Genomic DNA, 27,533 nt, shown 5'->3' on the forward strand with positions numbered 1-27,533 from the left:
GGGCCTAAGCAATTAGAGAATTGTGGTTTTATATTGTAAGAATCCAATAGTTAGGCTTGCCTACCATCCTAGTCATTAGAGATTACAAAGATAGATGTTTCATGATTATAATTTTATTCTCATGAATAAAGCAATGGAATATTGTGCACAAGTTTCCAATCATACTTGGACCTCATTTGTTACATGGATAAGGATCCAAATGGATAAGGGAGGTTTCCCATTGGGACCAACTTTTTCACTATTAGTAGTGTTAGTAACAGAGCTGATGGTATGCAGATCTTAGATAAGATAATGTATGGGAGTGTCTTCTATAACATCATTTTAAATTCTATCAATGAGCCTGATGTTCTATGTGGAAGTTTACAAGCATGACTAAAATTAAAAACTATCATCTTCTCATAATCATATACTATATTTTTACTCTTTAACATAAATAGCATTTAAGAAGACATTATTAAGATCTGCTTTGATGCTGGACTCTAACAAGATGACCGGATAAGAACTAAGAATTCCAACTTGGGCCTACATACATGGGCTCAGAATTGGGTCGGATGGCAACCATGGGCTTTGTGATCTCTTTAGGGAGAATATAGAACACCTTTTCTTTGGGTGGTCGATATAGCCCGGAGGTCTAGGATTGTATTAGGAAAGGTCTTGGGCTAGAAGGGAATTTATTGGTTAGTGATGGACTGATCTCTAACTCACCTAAGAGTAGGTAGGTCAAAGCAATGGTAGATTCGGCCTTTTGGGGGCATCTAGAACGAGTGCAACTCATTTGGTGGCGATGTAACTCATCACAAGATTGTGGCTAAGAGGGCGGTTCACTTAGTTACAATTCTACGAAGGGGGGAGAAGAAGAGGTCTCCTCCTAGAGCAATGAAATAAATGACTTGGATCGGATCCCCCTTAGGGTCGAGTCAATGTGAATATAGACGGATCGGTTTTAAAGGATCGCTACTAGGGTGGGGCAGGTTCTATCCTGAGGAAGAATAATGTAGGCTTGCTTGCCGCAGAATGGAAGCCCACCCCCTCAAGGTAGGTCCTATTGATTGAGGCTGACTTGGGGTTCTTTAGGTAAGGGAACATTCTAAGATGGGTGATAGAGGTTGTCTCTCTTGAGTCCGTTAGGATTTTGAGCTTTCGAGATTCTAGTCTTGAATGTTAAGAAATCTTATAGATAAAAATTTTTAGTCTTTCTTCTTGTTTTAAAATTATAATATTCTCTTATGTTTATAGAGAATGTAACCATGTTGCAAGATTGGGCAACTAATAAGGGCAGGGTTGTCTCTCAATGTGTTAATTTTGGAAAGCCAAACCCCTATTCACCTGCTTCATCTTATACTTTTTAACATTTCAGCTAGTTTAATTAGTGAAGTGTTTCCCAACTAATATAGCTCTATCTTCAAAAAATAAGAAAAATAGTTAGAAACTTAAGAAGATTGCAAATGGTTGATATTATTCTTCTTATCCGGCTTCTATTTGTATTTGCAATTCTTAATTATCACGTCAGATTGGATTTGAACCCGCTCACATATCTAAGTAGATCAAAACCTAATTGATTGATTATGATAACTAGTGATTTATTATGGTAACTCCCGGTTGGTTGAGATAATGTTTCATAGCTAAGATGAATGTGGATGGTTCTCTCATGATTAGTTATCTCTATATCAATTTTAAATATCTATATAGCATTTTCTCTATTCCTCTTTCATTTTTTTTGGGCACTCTCTTGGTCCATCTATTATCAAGACATTAGATTTAGAAGCGGATATTTAATGACTCTAGTGGTCTTTTCTTTCGTTAATGGAATCAAACGTTCATAAGAAACATCGATGGAAGGCTTGTTCTTGGCAACACGACTCGTAACAACAAACATAGATTTGACTTTAGGATTGTAATTGAGATGATCCCAAAACCTGTTATCTATTATGTACTTGTTAGATGCATTTTCCTACTTGTTATATGCATTTTCCTTAACAACGATGTTATTCGATAAATATTTAGAAAATTTATTAAATAATCCTATGTTATGTGTTGCCTTTATTATCATTCTCATCCTACGCTATGAGTATTTATTATTTGAATCCTACATTTTGCTTTTAATGCCTCAAAAATGGATGCAGGGACAACGACCTTATAGATAGGTTAAAGCAGTTATGAATGCAAAATAACCTTAATATTCTCGAGTATGTTTTTAAGGTAAAGATAAATATAGAAGAAAAGCCAATCTCTAATATCAAATGAGGAGAACTTTGAGTTTTTTTTTAGTTTTTTATTTTCAAAAGTAATTGAATATGCTATAATCAGAAAATTTATATTATGTTAAAATTAACCGAGAGTACTTGTGAAGGTATAAAGTATTATCCATAGGTTGCATGATAAATATCCATGTGGTAAGATGTGAATAATAATAAAAATGAGACAAAGAGTATTTTTAATAATTTTTCCTAAATATTTTTTTTAACAATTTTGATATTCTAGAAAAGCTGAAGATATTAGAGAAAAGTAGTTTGTATCATCTATATTCTAACATATAATAAAGTATAGTGATAATATTTGAAAGTGGCCTATACTAGTTTTACAACAAAAAATTTAGTACTCACTCGAAGTAGTTGAGCTTAATTATTAGCATGCATCATTGTCCAAATATTTCTCTACTATGTATAAAAATAAAACAAATCATTTCTAGATTACACTAGCTGCAAATATATGTGCTTCTTAAGAGAATAATTTTTTAAATTATAAAATCTCACCATTAAGTGGAACATCAAAAGAAAGAAGAGTAAGAAAACCTCACCAAACAATAGCGGTAAGCAAGAAATGTAAGGACTTTTGAAGAGAGCAAAAGATAATCTAAAAAATTGTATGAACATCTGTGTCGAAATTTCTTAATAAGATAGCAAGATTTCTCCTAATGGCACATGTTATTCTTTTTCCTACCCACTTCACAAAACATATTCTTTATTTCCTTTTCACACATCGGCTAGCCTAAACCTTCTCATCATCTATATCGAAGAGAGCTTTGAAAGATGGGCACATTTATAAATGTGTTATTAAGCTAACTCAAACCTAATTTCGTTAGGTTCAAGTCATCATAAGGAGGATCAACATAATAAACTCTCCTTCTGACTCATAAGGCAATCTCACCAATGTGAAACTTTAGCCATACCGACAATTTACTTACATAGCTCATACTTCTTTTTTGATGGATATATATTTCTTACTGTGGATTTTCTCAATAGAGTAACTTTTTCTCAAACATGTTTCATACGATAAATGCATGCTTGCATAGGTAGATTCATTTTGATAATTATAAAAGAGAATATACTTCTTATTATGACTCTCTAAGATATCTAAAAATCTATTTTATTATTGCTCAATGCTCGTTTTTTGGATTTCATGGATATCGACTAACAGCACCCACTACATGTGCAATGTTCGGCGTCGTATATACCATGATATATATTGAACTTCCTAACTTACGACCATAAAAAATTTTCTTTTATTCCAACCTTCTCTTTTTGAATTGAATGTCTTTGCTTGGCATTTAACTTAAAATGAGGTGCATACTTTTCCAATAAAAAAGTTCTTGTTTGGCATTTAACTGAAAATGATGTGCAAATGATGATCCAATATATTTGGCAGTGTGCATCTCAAAAAATTTCAAGTACTTTTTCAACATATCTTTCTTGTGAGGCATGAGAAATATCCATACTCAAAATGCACTTCATTGTTCCTGAAGTCCTTCAAGGATTTTTCTTCCCTAAAATCAATGTGTCACCAAATAATGTTAGGTGGTTCTTTTGTAGCCTTAGTTTGTCAATTTACAAACTAAATGCCCATTCCCTTTGATCTTGAAACCTTCTAAGTTGCTCTACATAGTTCTCTTCCTCCAAATTTCTACCAAGAAAAACTTGTCTTCATATCTAATTACTTTACAGTGAAAATATCTATAAAACTATAAAGTAAACTATCACTTAATTTAAGAAGAATTCACTTGCTTGACTTGCTATTTGATTAACTAGTTCCTCTTATCTCTCAAAGTAAATAATGTATAACCTAAAATTAAATAGTTCATACAGTATGAACGGTTGCTATGAGTTTAGCTAAGACCAATTGAGAATTCTTATATTTACTTGGCCAAGAAATAAATATTTTAATAATATTATATAATGAGTTATTAAATAATTAATGCAAATACGTTCTCGTCTACCGTTACATTAATTAATGTTGACTTATAATAATTATTATTAATAAACAAAATTATACTTTTTAATGATTAATATTTAATGACTCGAATTACATGGTTAAAACTAAGCAAATGATAAAATATAATAAACTAAATTAAAAACTAACAAACTCATTTGGACCTTCTTCAAGCCAAGATAATGGGCTGGGCCAGGGCAGCCCAATCAACCAAGTACGAGACCAACTGGGTCTAAGAGTCCAAGCCATAATTGGGTTGTGAGATAGCCCGTAAAACAAATCCACAATTAAAATTGGGCCACACTTTAGAATGATAGAATAAGTATTTTTGGGGGGGTGTTATGTCTAGTCTCTTTATTTAAAAAAACTATTTGTAACTTAGCTCAATCCCTTTCAGTACTAAATTGCTTAAAGATGCCACTAAATTCTCACAAGACTCTAGTAGGAAACTGAATAACATCAATGCTTTTCTAGCACCATCTTCAGAGAAGCAAATTGATTCACAATGCTTTGGATCTCATTCAAATGCTCTACAATAGGCTTTCTATCATTGCACTTTAAATTTACAAGCTTTCGATCAGAAATGCCTTATTTTCTGCAGTCTCTCTCTTATATAAGTCATATAATATTTTTTATTAACACTTGACCTACGTCTCATTTGCAACAAGGTGAAGAACAAGATCATCTAACAATTGATATGTTAGCAATGTCTTTCAACGTAGCTTCTTCTAATCATCATTTGATATGTCTTTAAACTTGTGTTCACTCCATTGCATTAGTGTGTGCAACTCTTTTTAGTAAGAAAGATTAGTCTTGGTTATGTGCATAATAAATACCTGTAGCTAAGGCTCTGATCTCCCACCTCCCACCTCCCACCAAGTCACTGTTAACTAAGAATGAATAGGTTTGGTGGCCCAGTCCAAATTTAGAGCTACTTCCGTATACTCCTCTACCTCAGTTGATTGGGACACTTGGGAGTGTTGAGAGAAGATTTGAGTTATCGTTGCGCCTTCTAGTATTAGTAGCTAAAGGTTAGATAAATCCTAGCTTGATAGCCATTTAATGGCTAGATAGATGCTAGGTTAATTCATTGATATGAAGGGGGAGAGGTTGTTGTAGAAGAGGGAAGATTAGGAGTTAGAGGAAGCCAACCAAAGACTTAGACAATGGAAAGAAAGAGGTAAGAGAAGGCGTCAATGACTAGAGTAAGTAAAGAAGGAGATAAATGCACAATGCCGTTTTCAGTTATCAGATAAACTCTAATTAGGGTTTCCTCTATATATTTATAGAGGCTCACCCTAGAGACCCATTAACTAAGTTAGAAAACCCTAATAAACTAGTAATTTTTGCCGTGGTGCATTCGAACGCAGAATTACAGTTCTCTATTGTTGTGAACGTGTGTGGCGTTTGAACGATCGCATTCGAATGACCTGATTCCGTTCGAATGCACAATTTGTGTTCTCTATATTTGTGAACGTATGTAGGCATTTGCATAACTTGTTTGAACGCGGTCCTTGTGTTCAAATGCCTCCCGGCAAAAATCTTTTTATTTCTTCAAATAAAAATTAACTAGATAAATAGACTCATCTCAATGAACCCAATATCGTGAGTAGAGCTAATATGGACCGAGTCGTATAATCTTATTAGATAAACTCCAATTAGGGTTTCCTCCACATATTTATAGAGGCTCACCTTAGAGACCCATTAACTAAGTTAGAAAACCCTAATAAACCAACAATTTTCGTCGTGGTGCATTCGAATGTGCTTGATCACGTTCGAACGTAGAATTACAGTTCTCTATTGTTGTGAACGTGTACAGGCGTTCGAACGATCGCATTCGAATGATTTGATTCCATTCGAATGCACAATTTGCGTTCTCTATTTTTGTGAACGCATGTAGGCGCTTGCATAACCTATTCATAAGCTAGTACTTCAGTGAAGAAATTGCTTTATGTGAAAGCTATTTATATAGAAACAATGGTGAGAAAAAAATTATTGTCTAGACAATTTAGAGAATTTTACAATTACAACTTACATTTTATCTATTTTGTGATTCACACCCGTTTTTAAAATAATTGTAATCTGACACCTACTTTTTCTTATAATTCTCATTTAACACTCTCCGTTAATTTAAATAGTATCTGCAAAGAAATATTTCGTTATAATATATGAAATAATTTTAAATACCTAATTATCCATGCCTTCTTCAGAGAAGGGACAAAGAGAGTAAAAATAGTGGTGATGGTATTTTAATAATTTTATCGATATTAGTTAGTCAAAATAATATTAGAGTTCGAGTTACAAAATCGTCAAAAAAAGAGGTACTAATAAAAAAATAAATAAAATATAAGATGTATTTTGTAAAATACCTCAATTTTTATAACAGTTTTCCTGATACAATTAAAAACAGATTAGACAGCGATTTTACTGTAATAATAGTTTGAGAAATAGTTTAAAGTAAATATTTAATATTTTTTGTCAAAAATTCAAGGAATAGCCCACCGAATCGCGAAAACCAGAATGGAAGAATGGAGAGCTGTTTCGCAATGATAGCCATCCGCCAGGTCATACGGTGCTCCGCGAGACACCGCATCAACCGCAGAAGGTTTGGACTTTAATATTGAAACTGACCGGGCACGAATCCTAACGCCACGTGGTCTTTTAATGGAATAGGAGTTCCACTAGCTTCGTAAATCGTGAGTCAATGCTCTACAACGTCAAAATAGGTACTGTAGATTCTTTGGGAATGTTAGGGTAGATATGCTTGAAAAATAAATGGGGTTTCATAGATCACCCCCTATAGTTTATGTTTTCTAATAATTTTCATTTAATATCCTATGTTAACTTAGATCGATACTAGAAAAAAATATTTTATTATAATATATAAAATAATTTATAATATCTAAACTACCATTGTCTTCTTCTGTCATTTTTTTTTCCTAAAGAAGAAGAAGAATAAGAAGGAGAAGAATAAGAGGAGGAGGAGGAAGATGATGAAAAGTGGCGGCGGGTGACGATAGTGGAGGAGATAGGTGGAGAAGATGGTGAAGGGATATAAAAAATAAGAGGGAATAGTAGGAGTATTTTAGTAACTTAGTCGACGTTAGTTAGTCAAAATAATATCATGATATTAAACGAGAATTATAGGAGAAAATAAAAAGTCGAGTTATAAAATTTTTAAAGACGGAGTGTGAATCACAAAATAGGTAAAATATTAGGTGTGATTTATAAAAATATGAAAAATAAAATACCTAATAATTTGCATTTTAAACCCTAGATATATTTATAATTTTAGTTTTTACATTAGAAATATTATTAATTTTTCTAAACCCACGTGCGGGTCGAGGTGCTGCAGAACACGGTCACGGAGTTGAAAAGATTCCAGCTAATAAAATTCAGTTCAGACGCCTTAATACGTCGAAATCACAGCTATTGTAATATTGGTGTTTTTATACATACATTGCCAATAACATTCACATCATTTATTCTAATTACTAGTCTACGCTGTCGTGAAGTGTTACATCTTCGCACACTCGGTAACTTCTCAAATAAGGTAACGCCTACTAGATTGTTAGATATTGGGCTTGTGTCGAAAATAATTAGTTTAACATAATGAGTTGAATTTAAAACATATTAAATCCTATCGGGCCTTTTACGAAAATATACTTATATACTAGTGTTTAGTTTACTAAATATTCGATGCGGGACTAAATAGACAATGTGAGTTGAGCTTTCGAACCAGGTCAGGCCGAGCGGGCAATTAGCTATGCCGCCCATTACCATTTCGGGCTTATGTCGGGCCGAGCTTTATCCGATTAAAACCAAACGAGTTTGGGCGAATCGAACCTAATGATCAGGTCTAGTACCAACGTATGCCAAAGTAATACTTAACAAGTAACTTTTTGACTAGATTAATCTTGTGTCAAACTTTTTTATTCAAATGGACCACCCTCAAATTTAATATAGAAGAAAGATTTGTTACACTATAACTTTAGTAAAATACTTATTATCTTACTTTATCTATAAATTAATAAAATAAAATGCTAGTTTTATTTTAGAAGCTTTTCAGATAGAACATCGATAGATTCAGCTAAATTTATCTCAGTTGTTTTTAGATGCCACTTATTAAGACGCTGATGATATATAATAAGAGGACAGTGGACTTATTATCTTTTATTTTTTTTAAAGATAAAATGGCGATAAAAATCAGTATATATTATATTGATAGCTAACACTATTTGAGCATAATCTATTTCGAATAAAAAGAAAAATTGGATGAGGGCTAGTTTGGTAAAAAGAGAGTCGCGATCGCGGATATATTTCGGCGATCTTTTCTTTGTCTCCTTGGGAGTCGTCGTTTCTCGAAACTCGCACGCCGACCACGCGCTCGGTCGGGTGACCAGATTCCACATCCCCTCTTTCCTCTGCCTTTGCATCTCACCTGAAATGCCACATAATATTTGACACGTGTCCGATTGTCACATCGTAATTGGACACCTGTCGATTTTTCTATGACGCCACGCTGCTCATCACGCTGGGTCGTCATCTTCTTTCTGTTAACTAACCAGTGGAGAAATTTTGCAAAATGACACCTACATGTCCACGTATTTATAGGTCTACAGGTATTTTCCAAGGAAAATACAAGAGTAATTTCTAAATAAAACTAACTGACGGGGGCTTGTACGTAAAATACGCATTAAAAGTTAGAATAGCTTTTTAAATGCAAGTATACGTTGTTCTTGCGTGCCAAGATAACGACGCCAAGAGGAGTTGCGAGAGGGGGCCCCACTCGATTCGATCCATCCTCATCTTTTTCTTCCTCCTCCTCCACCACCACCACCACCACCCAGTCCTCCGCCTCCCCCCCCTCTCTCTCTCTCCACTCCACTTCAAAAGCCTTGCCTTCCTCCTTCCTAGGGTTAAGGTTAGGATTAGGGTTTGGAGTCCAGTAACGGCAGCGGCGGAGGCAGCTGGGATGGCGAGGCGGGGGAGGGTACAGCTGCGACGGATCGAGGACAAGACGAGCCGCCAGGTCCGGTTCTCCAAGCGCCGGAGCGGCCTCTTCAAGAAGGCCTTCGAACTTGCCGTGCTCTGCGACGCCGAGGTCGCCCTCATCGTCTTCTCCCCCGGCGGCAAGCTCTTCGAGTTCTCCAGCTGCTCCAGGTACGCCTTTCCCCTCTTAGAAACCCTAGCTATTATCCATCTTGTTATCATTCTAAGCAATGGCGGAGAGGTGATTAGGGTTTGAATTAGGCGAGGGAACTAGAAAGGGGAAGAAGGAATCGAGGTTGTCGAATGATTAAGGACTCTCCATTCCATTGATTCTTCTCTTCTCCTATAGTCTTCTTTGCTCACTTTTGCTTCTATTTCGTAGAAATTTGGGGTATCTTGCCGATCGACGTGATAGTTTCATTTTGTAATCATAAAATATCTGGGCATGTCGAGCGCTATTAGTTATATCCATTTCCATGCATTTAATAATATAGTGTAAAGTGTAAACATAGTCGAAGCTGCTCGCATGCTCCATTCTTACCGGTGACTTGTACTTTCTTTGTACTGCTATTCTTTAATTCGTCTGGAGTAGCATGCGTTGAGGGATGTATGAAGTGACTCTCCGATGCGGCCATTTCGATATCATAAGTTTGCATGTAATTATTAGATAGAATCTATGACTTAGATAGGGTTTCTGTTGTAAGAATAAGTATATCAGGTGTTATTATGCTTTGTATGATATTCTGGAAGAGAGTGGATAGGTAGGATCGACTCGATTGCCGAAAAGACCAGGACTTTACTATTTTAAAACGACTTTGCAACGTAGGTTACTTACTTATTCTTTTGTTGTCTCATAGAAGTACCTAGTCGTTCCTTTCTAATTCATTTTATATAGAATGATACTCTTAGATACACAAAAAGTTGAAAGTCCCACCTTGCCCTGGAAACAATTATGGCTTGCTCAATTAGAAAGTAAGGCTGAGTGTTAGATGTCACAAACTTGTATGTTCTTATGTTCTGGGAGATCGCATACTTTCAATAGTAACAGATGTTACTTGGTGAGAAGGTTAAGACTTAAACTATGCAACAGAAGTTAACATGCTTGTAGGTGGACTTGAACCATGAGTGAGATTTGCTGAGGCATCAGTAATTGATGTTAAGTTGTTAACACATGTGGCATATGCATGCATGCTAAGACGAGGCTATGTACCTCCTCTTGTGGAGAGGCTAAATAGCCCATAGGTATTATAACCGGACCGGACGGCACTAGACTGGTAAATCTATGAACCGACCACCAAGTGGTTCCGTTTTTTTATCGGACTAATGTAATTGACCCAATAAAAATTGGTGAATCCGACAAAATTCAACCAATGAAATGTGCAACTCGGACGAGTTTATGTGAATTGATTGGGTTGCTCATTTTTTATTTTCAAAGTTACCTAATTGTTCCTAATTACTCTAAGGGTAATTTAGTCCTAAAATTAAAGTAATTATATTTAAAAAAATTAAAAGTGTAATTAAGATTTGACTTTGTACAAATATGATTTGATGTACTTAGAATTAAATGTTAGTTTATACATGGCTAAATAATTTAAGAAATACAATTGTGTTGCTTTTATAGATATTATTTTTAGTTCTTAGAATATTTAGAACTATAATGTGTTATTTAAATATTTACAATAATTCCAAAATAAAATTACTAGTGACTTGAACTCTAGTAGATATTGGTTCAAATAACTATGAAATAGTCATCTCCACTAGGGGGCACCCCTCTCCTTAAATACTAAGTGAGGCGGCCGACGGGGCACACTACTCAAATTATGAAAAAAATGTCCTCTTTGGTTCCACAAATTTCTGCCATAATTTATTTTGTATCTTTTACTAATTTTCTTATATTTTAATTGGTGCCCGTTCTACTCGTGCGCGTCCCTAATTACTCGCTTTGAGGCGGCCGACGGGGCACACTACTCAAATTATGAAAAAAATATCCTCTTTGGTTCCACAAATTTCTGCCATAATTTTTTTTGTATCTTTTACTAATTTTCTTATATTTTAATTGGTGCCCGTTCTACTCGTGCGTGTCCCTAATTACTCGCTCTATGCTGCTAGGGTTCATTCTCCCTTCAGTCCAATCCAATCCAATCCAACGAAGTGGGGTCCAAATATTATTTCTTAAGTGGTCCGTTATTATCTTAATCTAAACCTTCTGAACTAGAACATATCTATCTAAATTAGATGATAGTAGAATATAAAAGAATAGATCACCTTCCTCACTGATAAATTTTTTTTATTGAAGCGCAATGCATCTGTTAGATCGATCATCAACGCAAGTGATAACAATGATTAAATAATTTAATCATAGGTGAAAATTTAATGTGTACTAATGCTTTTATTTATTTATTGCAATTAGTTTTTATTTGATTGTGTGACTATTATTTCATGTCTTCCCCTAGTATATGAAAGAATGAAAAAGTGCTTTCATTGTTGTGGAAGATCATATATTGAACTAGAGAAAATTACATAAAAAAAGTTAATAATTAAAAATAATACAAAACTTTCAATAAATGAACCCCCTAGGGCCAATTTTAATTTTTACTGATTTATAGACATGAGGATTAATCATTTACTGATCATGATTAGACCTAAACTTCGTTGGTCTTAATAAATTTTTTTATTAAATTTTAAGTACTTTAAATATTTCTTGAATCTATGTGACTTTGATAGCTTTGCCAAAATCCTCGCTCCGCTACTGGCCATTTCCAAGCACTGAGGACCCTATATGCAAGGGGTCCTTTGTTTTGAATGAAGTTTTTCATATTGTAAGTATTTGTTAGTAAAGTTGCTCCTTTAATTCTTGCCTTCTTTTCTTTTTTATTATGTAATATTTGTTAATTACTTGCAACTGAATTAGTTATTTATCTACCTGTACTCTCTTTTCTTTTCTGTTATGTAATATACTAATATTTGTTAATTATTTGCTCCAGATTTAGTTATTTCTCTAGCTGCACTCTTTCTTTTGTGTATGTTGTGGCTGCTGTCGCAAATACATTTATTTTTTCCTTGTATGTGTCTGCTTCAGACTTCACTGGGAAGAAGAGAAGGATACTCTAATGTTGGAAGAGCTAACTAAATCTGATACAAACTTAACTTTTTTATTTTATTTTTATGACCTGCAAAACTAAGGACCATAAAATAGATCAAGAATAGCGTAAAAATTATAATCAATATACAGAAACTAAGTATCAAAGGATTGGTGTTCTCAACTAGGGGTATATCGATTGATGATTGACATAGACCTTGAACATGAACCTTATTAGTTATGTTAGGGTGTCTAAGCACCTTATATTCTGGAAAAGCAATCCTCAGATCTTATCATGACTTGCAATAAATATAGCAGTAATAAATGTTAATATATCTAAACGTGACCTACTCTGATGGTGATTTTATGGGTCAATTAAGTTGCTGTAGACAGCTCCCACATGCTAGCTTAGTTCAAATTGTTAGTAACATAGACAAGTTCATTAGTGGAAACAAATTACCCAAATCAAACTAAGAAAAGCTAGATTGACTAAGAGAATCAATTGGTCCAATAATACGAGTCAGTTCGAAGCAATTGAATCACAATTTATCTAGGTATGTCCCTATAGGTTATGATTCCTATATCTAGATTCTAGATGTATGAAATTGTCTCACAACTTGTAAATGCACTTCATTTATTTTGCGAACCTAAATATTTGGAAATAGGAAACTTTAATATGCGAGAATGCTACAGTTGCACTTTGTGAACTGGTTAATTGATAGTCTCAATTTTCGCAATATCACTCTCGACACAATGTGCTTACAGTACCTCAAATTATTAGTAATTAAGACGACAATGTAAAGAGTCAAACGGGTATAAGAAAGTCTTATTCGAGCTATCAATTTACATCTTTCTCTTAACACCTTAAATTCTATAGCCTGCTATTTTTTTGGAAGGCCTAATAGCATTGTATATCAATTAACAAGATTTTAGCGTTATATTATATATGTTATTCACCAACTACTCAAGAAATACACTTGACTTAAATAGGTGGATGTTGTTATATTGACAATGAAAAACATAACAAAAAGCTATGAAGAAAATTGCACTAGGACTTCCTACTTTGCTACTATTTAACTCACCAACTATACTAAAAACTTAATTTGTGAAAGAACAATGTTTTTGTTCTTTTATATTCTAACAATATAAATAACTTGCTCACATTTTTTAAGACCTAACTTCCACAGTGCCCTAGCCTCCTAGCAGAGAAACATAGCTCTAATATTATGAGCAGGTTGTTTTCCCAACTCTTATCTCTTCCAAGCCGGATGGCCAGGATGGATGTAATGAGGCAGATTTCCAACATTCATTCCTTTGCCTCTTGCTTTGGACTCATTTCTGTCACATACTAACATATCTTTGCCTCTTGACCCACCATCTTTGATTCAATTGAGCTTTGCCAAAGTTATATTATTATAGATGAGCCATAAAAAAGCCTCAATTCAATATACACCTTCTATCTCGATAGTTGTAGAAACACTCCACGACCCAAGAGTAGACGTAATGAGTTCATTAGATAAATCCCTTTACGTTTCAAACCTTTGTTTAACTTAATCATTTTCTTTGTGCATCATAACATTAGCTTGTTCAGTACTCAATAGCTTCTGTTCTTCCTGCATTAGAAATCATCCATAGATCTTCTATATTGGATTTCCCATCTCACCATATGATACTTGAGTTATGCAAGCTCTTTTGTCCCAACATATCTCACTCCCCTAAGCAAAAGCATTACTGCTTTCTAAATCATCATGTTTTACAATTCATGGTAGTCAACATGGCATCTTTCCATTCTTGGTCTGGCCATGCTCCTGATTTGCTTTGTCAGGTACTTAAATCAAATTGGAGATAAGCTAGGTAGGGGAAAATGGCATATTTGAAGGAGTGAGACTGATCACCTCAAAGATCCCTAAATTCACATTAAAATTCATGATAATTATGGATTGTGGGTTATCTATGCAATCTTGATTGACCAACTATCAAACAATCCTCCATAGGCAGGACCAGCTTATGGATGAGAATTCAACTCTACCTTCGATCCCTCTTTCAGTATGAGGGTGTTCAAGGAATCTCATGTTGTCATTCATTGATTCTCATTCTAGTTAGCCCAACCTCTATGCTTGTGTGCGCTTCTTGTCTAATTAGAGTTCCTAAGCTAAAGCTTCAGCTCTCAATCCATCAGTCTTTTATTGTTCAGAGTAACATCTTTACAGTAACCTTCCAAAATCTCATTTGAAACTAGTTAAGAGTGTAAGAAAAAAAATATATATATATATAGAAAGAGGCTCAGCATCTACGATAGAATCTGGTCAGCTTACTTTGCTAGGCTATTTAGTCATTTGATTCATTTTGCCACATTTTCAGATGTGCAATTTTATCTGTATTAGCTTATTTTCATAAAGAGGTAGCCTAATTTATAGTTCAAAAACATTCCATTCTTATATCTTCGTCAAAACATGATTACAATATATATTCGCAACGGTGCCTTCATCTTATCAACCTTGACATAAGAGTTTTGTTTCTTTCATAATCGATATATCAAATCTTGTTCATGCATTACGTTGAGTCGATATTCAATAACCCTAAAACATTAAGGGGAACAAGAAGCCTTCTAAGATATTTTTTTCATGAAAAAAGTAGTTACTCGATTTAGAATGCAAAAGTTGAGCCAGAGAAAGCAGATGTGATAACCTAATATGTCTTAATTCCCCTAGAAAATACAATTTTTCTCTTAAGATGTTGTGTTGGTTGATAGGAAATAGGAAAAAAATGGCAATTTTCTGAAAGTGCACTACTTTATGATGTTTGGATGGAGAAGGTGGAGAGTAAGTTTCTCTACTTTTCTAAAGCCACCAAAATTCCTTAATAAAAACGTATTCCACTTCCACTTTAAAGGGAATTGAGTGACGTTTTCCATTTTTTTATAAACTGTATGTAGGGTTCCCCAAAAAACTCGTGGGCTCATGAGGCTTGGCTCGAGCTCTAATTTAGTCGGAGCTGGGGTGATTTTTTAAGCTCGAATGTATCATCGAGTCGAGCCGAGCCAGCATTAGCTCGCTCAAGCTCGGCTCGATTAGGCTCGTATATCATATATATAACAGGCTAGAACCGTTGGATCTAAGATCTAATAGATAGTATGATAATAAAAACCCTACCCAACAATCCCTTTTAATACTATCTCCTCCGTAAACTCTCTCAAAGTCTTCTCCCTTGGCCCTATCCGCACCTTCGTTTTGTTTGCCTACCTCCATGACCTAGCCCTCTCCGCTATCCCACTCCTCCGTCAAGCCCTCACCGACAGGATGTCTATTGCCATCCTCACCCTTGACAGCCGCTTCGTCGGTGGATCTCCCATTCCCTCCTTTCCTCCTGTGGCAAGATCTCTCGCTTCATCGTTGAGGTCCAAAAACCTTAACCAACAATCCTTTTTAATACCGTCTCCTCCCCAAACTCTCTCACCATCTCCTCCCTTGGCCTCATTTGTCAAGCCCTTATTGACTGGATGTTCGTCACCATCCTCACCCTTGACAGCCGCTTCGTCGGTGAGATCTCCCCTTCCTTCCTTTCCTCTTGTGGTGACATCTCTTGATTCATCATCGAGTCTACGTTGCTTAATGTCATCGTCAAGGTCCTAGACACTGACATTTGGTTCGAATCTCCGAGTGAAGCTGACAATGCAATTAATCGCTCTCGTTGGTGCCAGTCTGGGCGAGAAGCTTCTTGAAAGGATTTCGCGCCATCAGTAGTTGGAAGGAGTTCGCCTTAGCGAGGGATCGAGCTGCATCCTATGGATTGCTTATGAGCCATTGAGCTAGAGCAGAGCCGAGTCGAGCTGAGCTTTTCCAGCTTGCTCCAACTCGGCTCATTTACACCCCTAACTGTATGCCATCATTAATTGTCATAATTATTTACTTTTTCTAAACACCTTCAATATTTTTCAAACACAATTAGGTTATGAGTACCTACTAGAAGGTGACTTCACTAGAAACTTCTACCACTTTCTTTGCACCATTTATTATCAAATAAAGACACCCTGAGCAATAATAATATCAGATGACAAGTAATCATTTTTCGTAGAATCATTCCCAATTAATTGAGGTTGATGAATCCCTTTGGCCATGTGACAATACTTGCAGAGTTGCGGTAAAACTTCATTTTGAGAATAGAACATTGCTCGCATCTACTATCTTCGTCCTTTTGCTTTTGCAGAACATCCATTCATAATTTTAAAAAGTAATTGCACAGGCTACTTATGCAACCACATAACTATTGTTGGATAAACTGTGTTCAATGTTCAATGTACATTAAGCGAACTTGTGCGGTTGGATTGCCTATAGCCCTCACTTGTGGACTGAATATGCATAAGGGCACGCATATAAACTGCCCACACTGCATATGCATATGATAACTATATGCTGTATTGAGGGAAATGTGCTCATGAGAGGTTTCTATTTTTTCTCGAATATTTCGTTGGTTATGATAACTATATGTTGCATATGCGTAAGGGCACTTCTTGCAGCTCTAGAAGCAATCCTTTCTCTTTAGAGACAGCAAGATCTCCACAAAGGTGCCAACTTCTCCTCCAACTTTCACCTTCCCCTTAATGTAAAAGAACTCACTACACCTTCTTTCTTGATTATCTAAACCAGTATAACCCTCACTATACTAGTTTGAATCTATGTTTATTCCATATCCAAACAAGGCCTTAATACCCTCATGTTCATGCAACAAATAATTATCTGCTGAAGCTCATGGTAATATGCTCAAATAGCACGTTTGTGATAAATATCTTATATTAAATTATGTATAAATATATATTCTTAAGTACCAATAAGATAAATCTTATATGTTTGTGTATTGTTTTTAATTTTGAGATATATACGGTTATTATCCATACTTTTATATTTGATTTTATATAAATATATATACAATATTATTTCAATTTTTATCACATCCTATTAAATATTTTCATTGAACACTAGATTAGTGATTGACATATTTTCTAACTTTTAGATATTATATTTAAATAATGTAGCATTTTAAAGCATTAAAAGCCTTCACATTTTCTTATTATACTTTATTAAATTCTTCAAATTATTAATTATTAATTAAATTCTTCAAATTATTCATTAAAAGCATCTAAATTTGTTGCACAAACTACATTTTGCGTCTTCTATTTTCACATTGTATCATATAGATTTTTATTATTTGACAATTGCATTTTGTTTTTAATGCTTCAACACCTTAACAATAATTTTTTTAGGCCTCGTTTACTTTAGGAATAAGATCAATTAGAATAGTATTCCTTTTTATTATTTCTAAAATGAGTGTCTTTGTTCTAGGAATAACGATTCTTATATTCACTTATATTTTAGAAAAAGAGTAATAATTACCTTTGATGTGATATAAAGTGAATAAAAAGATGAAAAAATATGTTATTTTTTATGAAACATTATGAATACCCTTTGATTTGATATAAAATAGGTTGATGTGATAAATACTAAGGAAAATTTAGTAATTGAGTTAGTGTGGTATAAGATGTAATTTTAATAAATAGTGTTTATATTCTAAAATAAGGTAAATATGATTATTCTAGAATAAGTTGATGTATGCTAGAATAACAAAAAAATTATTCCTAAAGTGAACAGTGGCTTAAATAATAATTACTATATAAATGAGTTAAAAGAACTATAAATATAAAATGACCTTAATACACTTAAAATAAGTTTTTAAACTTGTAGGTAATAATAAAAGGGAGACAAATTTTATAGTCATAGGTGGGGTATTTTATAGATTTAGTTCTTTATTTTTCAATGTATAGGAATATTCTCTATTCCATCAACTGCTTGCTGCTGTTAGGTTGAAGTTAACTTTGAGATATTTTTAAAACATTAAAGGCAAAATGTAGGTCAAATGATAAATATCCAAAAAGGTTTGATGTGAAAGAATACATTTTGCTTGGGTCGAACAAGGCGTGAAAGAATGCATTTTGCTCATATCAAAGAAATGTGGAGAATAGCTATCCAAATGCCAAAGGCATTAGTATTAGAACAGCCTTCATCCTAGGGAGAGCTCATCATGGTCTACATTGCTTGAATCTTAGAGAACTCATATGGGAACTAACCTAAAGCACATATTGCTTAACATAATAATTTGGATTTTTTGAAATTTAGAAAAATTTAGAGAAAATCTAATCATGATGGAGTTTTAGCTAAAAATTATAAAATTTGGATTTAGATTAACTCGTATGGAGTTAATCTAAATTATACCGATAACCCAATCTAAGTGGATTTGATAGATTAATTTCATATTATTTTGAAATTTGGGGAAATTTTTTGGAAATCAAAATTTTCTTTTGATTCCTACATTTTAAAAAGTATTTTTTTTAAAGATCTAGCACAAAATGTTAGTTCTATGCGAAAATATCCTTATAAATAATAGAACTAGCAAAATTAAGATACGTCCATTATTTGTAGATCCCAAGTTAGTTATTAAAGTGCACAAAAAAAAAAGGTCGTGATCGACTAACATGGGTTGACACAAGGTTGTTGTGCCAATATGGCAAACACTCGTACTGATCAGCATGACTTGGCACATGGTATAACCCTATGTTGAGTATTGATACTCCATCGATAGGGTTAGTACCGATCGACACAACCATCCTGCTTCAACCTGGAATCCACATCATGAGTTATTAGAGATCTTAGACAGACCTCTCGATAGGAGTTGCAAGATGCCACCTCTGCATTGTGTATAAGCCCCAAAAATCTGAGTGTTCCCAATTGGACATGTAAAAATTAAAAAGCTTTCCTTGTGAAGTCTTCATCTCTACCTTCTCCCTTTTCTACAGCCTTCCTACAGTTCGGTATATTCTCCTATGTATATAACCTTCTTTTCTCATTGGAACTTCTCTCTTTTCTTCCCATTAGCTAGTCTTGTGTTTATTTATTGCCTTTTACTTCTCGAAGGCCTAAAATCAACTGTATTAAGCTTTTAATGGCAAGATTTTATCTTTTGCCCTACCAAGGGAAACACCACCAGAGAATAAAGAAGCAAAAGAGGTCAAAATGATGGCTTTATCCTATGGTAATGAACTAGTGAGAAGAAAGTGAACACACAGTGTATTCATGTGGACATTAAATAACTTGAAATTTTTTCATTATGTAGCGAAAATTACCTAAAGATTATATGACTAAAAAAGAATATTGATTCTAAGTTATTGCATGATTATCTACACTATTACCTACCTGTTGTATCTGATGTAAGTATAACAGTAAAAGACAACTTGAAGTTCCATCTGAGGTGTAACAGTACAAGCCAACTTACAAGATGCTAGTTTTGGCCTTGATTTCAATTCGTTGTCAATTGAAAACTACTCTGTTAGGTGCAAAATTTTCATTTTTTTCTAAGTTTCAAAACTGAAAGCAAAACAAGAAAAAAGAATTGCCTTGTTGTTGGCACCCACTGTGCTGTCGTCTTGTCAGCATGGTTGGCACGGCCATTTGTATAATAGAAACCCAAGAATAAAATGAGAGGAGGAAGGATGAAGCTACTTACTAGACTCACTTGTTCCTTATGTCCTCATCACCAGATGTCTTCTTCCTGTGTTGACATGCCACAAATTAGGGAAGAAGCCTTTTATTGCTAAGGGAAGATGATTGAAGTAGATTTCCAGTTTGGGGTGTAGTCAGTAACTCAAGTAAGTAGAAGACTCTATAATCTTTAACAAACCTAGATGAATTTCCATGATTACACTGCTTATAATGTTGTTGCTTTGTGACTATATATTCCAATGTACCAAGTTTTATTAATATCTGATTCTTTCTAGTCTCTAGGTTGAGTTTCCCTTGTTTTAGCACATATTCTCATTGATCAAATTTAATCTATTCACCTAGTGACTTGACAATGTCAATGGAAGGAATAATCTTAACTTGCTATATAAAAACAGTGTCAAGTGGGGCTATGATAAGAAAGTATATTCATATAATCAAGGTTTAGAAACTCATGATTGGGATCGGCCGCTAGAAAAAACAACCGCTAGAAAAAAACAATACATATTGGTCGTATCTGCTATATCGGTTGTATCAACCATCAATATCGAATCAAACTTTTTTTTATTACATAAAATTCTAAATATTATTAAAAAATACAGAAAAATTTCTAAATATTTAGAAAAAATAAAATAATAATAATTAGTCACATTGATAACCAAAGAAAAAACTCACTCAAAATTGTGATAAATTTCAAGCTGAATTTGGTGAATTTTTATGTTTGAAAGTTACTATTACAAAAGTGAAATGAAGAGAGGGATCTCTCTTCTCTTAACTTTTGTTCTGCAGTAGTAAAAAAGAGAAATTAAAGAGTGAGTGAGAAAGAGAAGAAGAATGAGAAAAAATGAGGAAAAAAATGAAAGAGGAAAAAGTACTAATTTAAATTCACCAAAATGCGGAATAGTCGAAAGGGCTCACCGGCTCAGCAATCAGATAAGCTCAATGAAGCGTGAGACAGAGGGTAAAAATTAGTATTTTTAATGACAGAAAAAGATGGCCTCCATAATGGGGCGGCACACCATCTACCCTACTGAGCCAATTGGCGTTGGCGAATGGCAGCCTGCCATTTCTTGATGCTAGTCGAAGTGAAGCAGGTCGGGTTTTAATAAATAATCTTTATTACAAAAAATCATCGCTCGCTTCTCTCTTTCTCTCTCTCTCTCTCTCTCTCGCTTGCTGCTCTCTCGCTCGCTCGCTTCTTCTATTCTTCACACCAAAACCCTTGGAAAAAAAATTTCTTCGATGGCTAATAGCAGCGAAGGTGGCGACCAGTCACAAGTGACGGTGGTCTCTCTCTCACTCTCTCAGTCTCCCCCACAATGGATGGTACCTCTCTCTCTCACACACACTCTCCTACTGTCTTTCACTCTCTTTGTCTCTTTCACTCAATCTCGCTCTCTACAATTTTAGTGTTTTACTATTTTTAAATTTTAATTATCCCGAGCTTAAATGTTCAATTACTTTTAATCTACTACAGCAAGAGGCTATAGGAATTAATCAGAGAAACTAATTGTTAATTAGTTTATGAATTATTGTATTAAGATTGGTGAATTACTATTTTTTTCACTATCTTGCATTATTAATTGGAGGAATTACTAATTACTTGCAAATTAAGTATATAGTTGTTGATTAGAGGAATTTGAAATGTGAATAAACTCGAGTTAGTAATCAGCAATTAGTTATTGAATACTATTGTTTTTAAATCAGTAATTAATTAGTACTTGATATATCTTCCTATTTTTAAATCAGCTGATTGTGGACATTATTGTTGTGATTATTATGGTTGTGAATTGTGGTCATGTTATTTAGTATTTTGGTGTAGTGCACTATCATATTTTTTTGTATATACTGTGTTGGTCAAGTTACATATAAGTGTATAATATATATTAAATATATGTATTATATATATATATATATATATATATTTTTTTTTTTTTATATTAAAAATGCTAGACCGCTTTGTCACCTGTCTTCCACTTAGGCGCTAGGCTATAGGGTGACCGTCCGCCATCTGTGCGATCTTTCAAAATATTAGTAAAAACTGAAAATGTTGAAAACAATGCAATTAGGGTATTAATTACTAATTTCTCGTAGGTAAGATCTATTTTAGATTTGACCTGAATCTTAAAAGATTTCATTTTGGTTAAGTTTCGACCGATCCAAACAAGTTTCAACAAATATGACTGAGACGGATTAGTTGTTCCCATATCAAAACCTATTAGGATCGAGATCAGTTATGGCCAATCCCAATCCAAATTGGTCAATCTAGGATTGGCCAATTTTGCGAACCATGCATATGATCATTGTTTCCTATCGATCAAAGGATAAAACATTGTGATATTCTATATTGGAGCCACTATGAACTACAAGCAGTGATAAACTTACACACTTCTTCTCATCCAGCATTGAAGACACAGTTAGGCGTTACCAGCAATTTACAAGAGCAGAGCATATTGACAGCAAAGAGGTAAAAGCTTCTTTTTGACCACTTTTCTCTTTTACATTTTATTTACAGAATTTATCTCATACTTTTTAATATTAAGTACTAAACTTAAGAATTTAACTAGTGTTTAATGGTATCAGAATGTTAAATAAAAAATGAATTTGCACCACCGAACAGGAATACAGTTTGGTGGCCTGTAAATGCCAAACAAAATGTTCAACATGCCTATTTACATTTCCAATTATCTTTCATGAAGAAACATGCTCCAGTTTTTGAATTTTGAATTCATAGCTTGTTTATTTGGTGAATGATTTGAAATAAACACTTGTTATTTTCTCTTTAATTAGACTAGACCATTAGCCTCAATTTTGAATGACAAGCAAATCCACCTCACCTACAGCTAGCCTCTTTTGGCAGCATTCTTTATCTGAAGCAGGGGAAACAAAATGATAAAGGATCACAACATTACTTAATAGTCTTTTATCTGGTGGAGATGCAACTTTGCCTAAAGCCTATTCAACGACTATTTACTAGTCCTTTCCACTTAGACTAGTGCTCTTAACAAAACCTTGCCTGATGATTTGATACAAGTGAAGTTCATCATGTTATGTTAGTGTGCTTTAGTGCAAATAATGTGATAGTATGAAGCCATTTGACACATCACATCGGCGCTTATATCATAAGCAAGATAAGACAGCATACCTCTTGACACAAGATACTTGGCAAAATTTTCAACTTGCCATCCTTATGATGCAAATGCTTGTGGATAGGAGAACACTGTAAAACCAGTGAACTGTTTGATAATAATTAAGAATAACATGTCATCATGATAAGTATTTAATTCCATGAGATTTTTCATCTGTCATTTTTTTGTAGCAGGAAACTGTTCTACTTATGTATGAAAAAAATATAAAGCAAGAAAAAATAGCACTTATTCTCATTGCAATCTTACCTAAAGACATGACTGGAAGTGAATTTTGTTTCTCTGTAATGAGTGGCGGAGTACAAATTCATTCTGCTTATCACAGACTCTATGCCAGCTTAGTTAAAACTAATTGTTCTTGAGAAATACTCAACAATTTTCTGCACTTAATTGTTTTCCTACCCTGCCCCTAAATTTGTATTATTTGATTTAACCAGCTAATACTCTTTCTGCAAAATATCCTCGTGGTATTGCAGAACAATGAAGAAAATATATCTTCCTCAAATATCAAAGCCAAGCTAATGGAGATTTCTGACTGGTAAATATAAGGATGTCTACCATATTTGCAACATAACATGCTAGTTCACCGGTTTAAAGTTTGAAGTTTATGCAGGTCTCATAAAATAAATGTTGATAAGCTGGATGCTAATGAACTTGGCCAACTGGAGAAAGTATTACATGATGCATTAACAAAGACTAGATCAAGGAAGGTCAGATTTATGTTGCACTTTGTACTAATTCGTGAGGGTTATTACTGACAGCATAATCTTTATACTGCTGGTTCATAACCGATAATATAATAGCTATGCCCAACTAACAGATATTTATTTTTCAATATAAGAAGTATATATATGACAATCAACATTCTCCTGAACTAACCTATTAACAACCTGAAATGGGATTCTAATGTCAAAAACAAACCTAACAATGCATCATACAGTCATCTGAATTTGGATTTACAATTCAACAAGACTTCAAAACTATAAGTTGCTCTGTGTTATAACTTGAATTCATTAGTCCTGATGTAGAACCTACATCGAGTTGTAAAACTTGAGTGTTTTTAACTTAGAATGCAACTGTTCAATACAGAGTTATAACGACGGTACTCAATTTACTCTCCTTCAGGAAATTCATGTACATCTAATTGATATTGTTCATAATTATCTTCTCAGTTGTCATGGACTCATAATGGATGGCTCCCTACTAGGTTAATTTCTTCTCAGATGCTTAAGCAACACCAATTATATTTGGTGCACTGATAAATTGTTAGATCTAGTTATGTCTACATTTAATTGGTCCCATACAGCTAATATATATCAGCTTATTATACTTTGTTAAACACGAAATCTCTAATTTGAAAAGGAAAGATAAATGCAAACTAGCGTACTCAGTATAAAGCCTGTATAGTCGATCCAAGTTTACCAAATCAGCCGGTTCTATTTGAGTAGATTTGGGCTTTGATCTCAAGTTAACATGGTCGAGGTAAATATTTGTTAGTGGATACCATATATAAACTAGATTGCAAATGATTAAAAGCTGTGTGTTCCTATGTAAACCTTGTCACTGCACCTTCCTGTTAATATGACATAGCCTCTATCAAATTAAATCATGGCAGTACAAGGCAAACTCATTTTATTGCATGGATGGGACTAGTCTAACTAGCTATTTAAGCACTTGTATGAGAAATTATATATGTTGACATAAAAAGGATTTTTGTTTCCTGCATTATAGTATTATGCTACTTGAAACTCTGGTAATGAATCCTACAATTAACTTGAGTCTATAAATTTTTGTTTTTGCACTTATCATATTTCCTAGAAACATTGGCTTGTGGTGCTGTACTAATTGATGTTAACTATCACGATGTTTTGGTTTCATTACTCACCTTGTATACTTTCACTACTCAAGCTTTCTAACTACTAACAATAAAATACGTAATTGGATATGCTTCTTGAACTATATAATAGTTAAATATTTGTACTGCTAGATTTCACATTGCCGATTTAGGTATAATAAAGTTTTCAACTGTTCCAAATGTCCTCTTGATTTAGATACATATTTCTATAGTGATTACTGCTGGTTAAAAGTGTGGTAGCATGTTTTAGCATTACATGCTGGCATCTGCATATATGTAGCAGTGCAAACCCTTGCCAAATTATTTTATCTCCATCGACAGAATCGATGCACTTTCTTAATAGCTGGAGATGATTTTAAACAAATGTGGGTGTGAAGGACCCATAGAAAAACTAAGAGTATTTTGTATCTGTTGGCACCTAGATACCAAGATATAGAAGAAAATTCTAACTAGAACCAGTTACATCTAGGTGTTGTCTATACTTTGTCACATGTTATGTTAGCGTCTCTGACAACTTAGGGTATTTAGTATTTACCATATAGTAGTACTGCTACCTAACAATATTACTCATCTAGTTTTCTTACCTAATTGCCTTACCCTCTTTCATATTATGAGACTGTTCTAATCGATAAAAAAAAATGTCAGAGATAAGGAACAAACACAAATTGCTAATAGAGAAGGAACAAATATGCTGCAACTCCAATCAAAGGACATAAAAATGCAGTCACATACCAGCTTCAAATGACAAAATCATCACCTCAGATTGCTTGTTGCCTAAAACTGATGGCTGAAATAAGAAAATAAAGTGTTACAAATTTATTACACTTATAAAGAGGAAAGAAACAAACTACTATGATCTAAACTCTTTTTCTTTTTTCTCACTTTGTTCTCATCCATTGTTGCTTGCTTCTGTAAATATGATGGTTGTTTGGGTTGCTTTCTTACAGAACTTAACCTCTCTCTCGTTAATATCTTTTTCTTTTTTGGTGATTTGTTTGAACTTTTAGGAGGCAATGACAGATAGAGAAGCCGCTGCTGTTGCAGAAAACGGAAGGAAGAGGAGTCGCGCGGCGAGGGATCACAAGATTAGCGGGTGACTCGTTCGGCCCATCCAAGTGTCGACACGTGCCAGTATGCGACGGTATCAGTTATTGCCGAGTGGCCATGCGCGACACCACGGCCGTGAAAGAAATTAAAATTAAAAAAAAAAGAAAAAAAAAAAGAAGAGGAGGAGAATATTAAGCACGCAATTGGCTTCCTTCTTACTATAAAAATAGAATAAAATAAAAATATAAAACGAAAGGAATAAAAACTTTTCCATTGAAGGAAGCCAAGAAGACTTGTATGTTGTTATCACTACTAAAAGTATTAGAATCCTCCCTCTCTCTGTCTCTCTCCATTTTAAAAATGCCGTGCCTGTGCATCTCTCATTTTTAACTTTGAAAAGAGCATATCATGCATGCCTTCCCACTCTACACACATCTCTATAAGTTGTTTATAGGAGATACATTAACGTCATATGAGCATACCATATATATATATATATATATATATATATATATATAGATAATGCCACAATTACCTACAATTTTGCTAACTGCATGCAACGTACAACCTGAATCCTGGGAAACCGATCTTTACTATTAACGGTACTGTTCATATGATGCTCCTGGTATATAATAACCATGATAGTACTAAAACCCATATCAAAAGAACAAGGTGGATGTTGTTACCTGCTCACTTGCTAGTCCGTTAATGCGAGAACTTTCTTCCTTTACTGTGCTTTTGCTCCAGAGAGAGAGAGAGAGAGAGAGAGAGATCTCAAAGGCGACTGGCAATGCATAGAGGACATACAGGGAGAAGAAGAAGAAGAAGATGATGATGATGATGATGGCGGTGAGTTGAGAGAGAGATTCCAAAAAATACGGAGAAAGAGAGTGAGAATGAGAGAAAGAGAGACGGTGTGTTTAAAGAGGCACCGTTTGACGTCTTCCAGCCGGAAAGGGACAACGCAAAGAGGAGTACATGTACTTTATACAGAGTTATCGCCAAGGTGGCTACCGACTTTGGACAAAATTAGGGTTTGCCTTTTACTCCCCCTGTACTTTTAATATTTCGAATTAAACCCCTCCATTTTTTACAAAATATGTGCAGAAAATATTATGTGTTAGATTAATACAAACTTTGCTCGGACAGAGGGGGAGTATTCCATCCACTTCAGATTATTATTTTCTAAAATATAGCAAACACAATAAGTTTCATTTTAAAGCTAGAGGAAGCTAACTTAGAGTATTTTTGTTATTTTCTTAGTATAATTAAGATAAGTAAGAGTTTGGTTAAATTTAGTTAACAGTATTAACTGCCAAGTAATGTATTTGTTAAAATGAGGGTTGGATTTGCAATTTTTTTTTTAAAAAAGAAGAAGAAGAGGGCACCTCCTATTCTCCCAATGGCTTACCAGTTTTATAGGGGCCAAGTAGCTGTCCTTTCTACGGTTTGTTTATAAATTACTTGTATGTTAAGGTCTCGTTGGCATAATTTATAATTTATAAATTACTTCTACTATTTTATTATAAAAGATAAATAAATCTGTTAGGATTTTTTATTTAATATTTTTTAATAAATTATTTATACATTTAGATTTCTCACTCCACGTAATAAGAGATACTGAAACTTTCGATATTTTTTAAGATGCTAAAAATTTTAAC

At 34.1% G+C, this 27,533-nt stretch overlaps 1 protein-coding gene and 1 long non-coding RNA gene across 3 annotated transcripts; one reads left to right on the forward strand and one right to left on the reverse strand.

Annotated features, from left to right (window-relative positions):
- The first annotated feature begins 8,897 nt into the window (after window positions 1-8,897).
- Window positions 8,898-26,233, forward strand: LOC140792914 (MADS-box transcription factor 51-like). 2 transcript variants are annotated; one of them, XM_073144147.1, is made up of 5 exons: window positions 8,898-9,369; window positions 22,228-22,291; window positions 23,447-23,508; window positions 23,584-23,680; window positions 25,833-26,233. In XM_073144147.1, exons 1-5 carry the CDS (start codon window positions 8,927-8,929, stop codon window positions 25,920-25,922), a joined length of 756 nt encoding a protein of 251 aa, XP_073000248.1. In that variant the 5' UTR covers window positions 8,898-8,926; the 3' UTR covers window positions 25,923-26,233. The 2 variants fall into 2 exon arrangements, with proteins under 2 accessions (XP_073000248.1, XP_073000247.1); XM_073144146.1 differs by having other exon boundaries at window positions 8,954-9,369; window positions 23,408-23,508.
- LOC140792915 (uncharacterized) lies at window positions 19,611-25,849 on the reverse strand. The gene is made up of 4 exons (XR_012109843.1): window positions 25,708-25,849; window positions 25,558-25,612; window positions 22,970-23,044; window positions 19,611-19,876 (listed from the first exon to the last, which is right to left on the reverse strand). It is a non-coding gene; the product is annotated as an uncharacterized lncRNA (long non-coding RNA).
- Window positions 26,234-27,533: the final 1,300 nt, after the last annotated feature.

Source organism: Typha latifolia, chromosome 7, assembly GCF_019914945.1.
Source record: "Typha latifolia isolate L0001 chromosome 7, TyphaL0001v2, whole genome shotgun sequence".
Lineage (NCBI taxonomy): Eukaryota > Viridiplantae > Streptophyta > Magnoliopsida > Poales > Typhaceae > Typha > Typha latifolia.

Coding starts and splice junctions, on each gene's coding strand:
- LOC140792914 (XM_073144147.1), top strand. CDS start 8,927: ATGCAAGTATACGTTGTTCTTGCGTGCCAAGATAACGACGCCAAGAGG. Junction 9,370..22,227: donor GAGTTCTCCAGCTGCTCCAG/GTACGCCTTTCC, acceptor CTTCTCATCCAG/CATTGAAGACACAGTTAGGC. Junction 23,509..23,583: donor CTAATGGAGATTTCTGACTG/GTAAATATAAGG, acceptor AAGTTTATGCAG/GTCTCATAAAATAAATGTTG.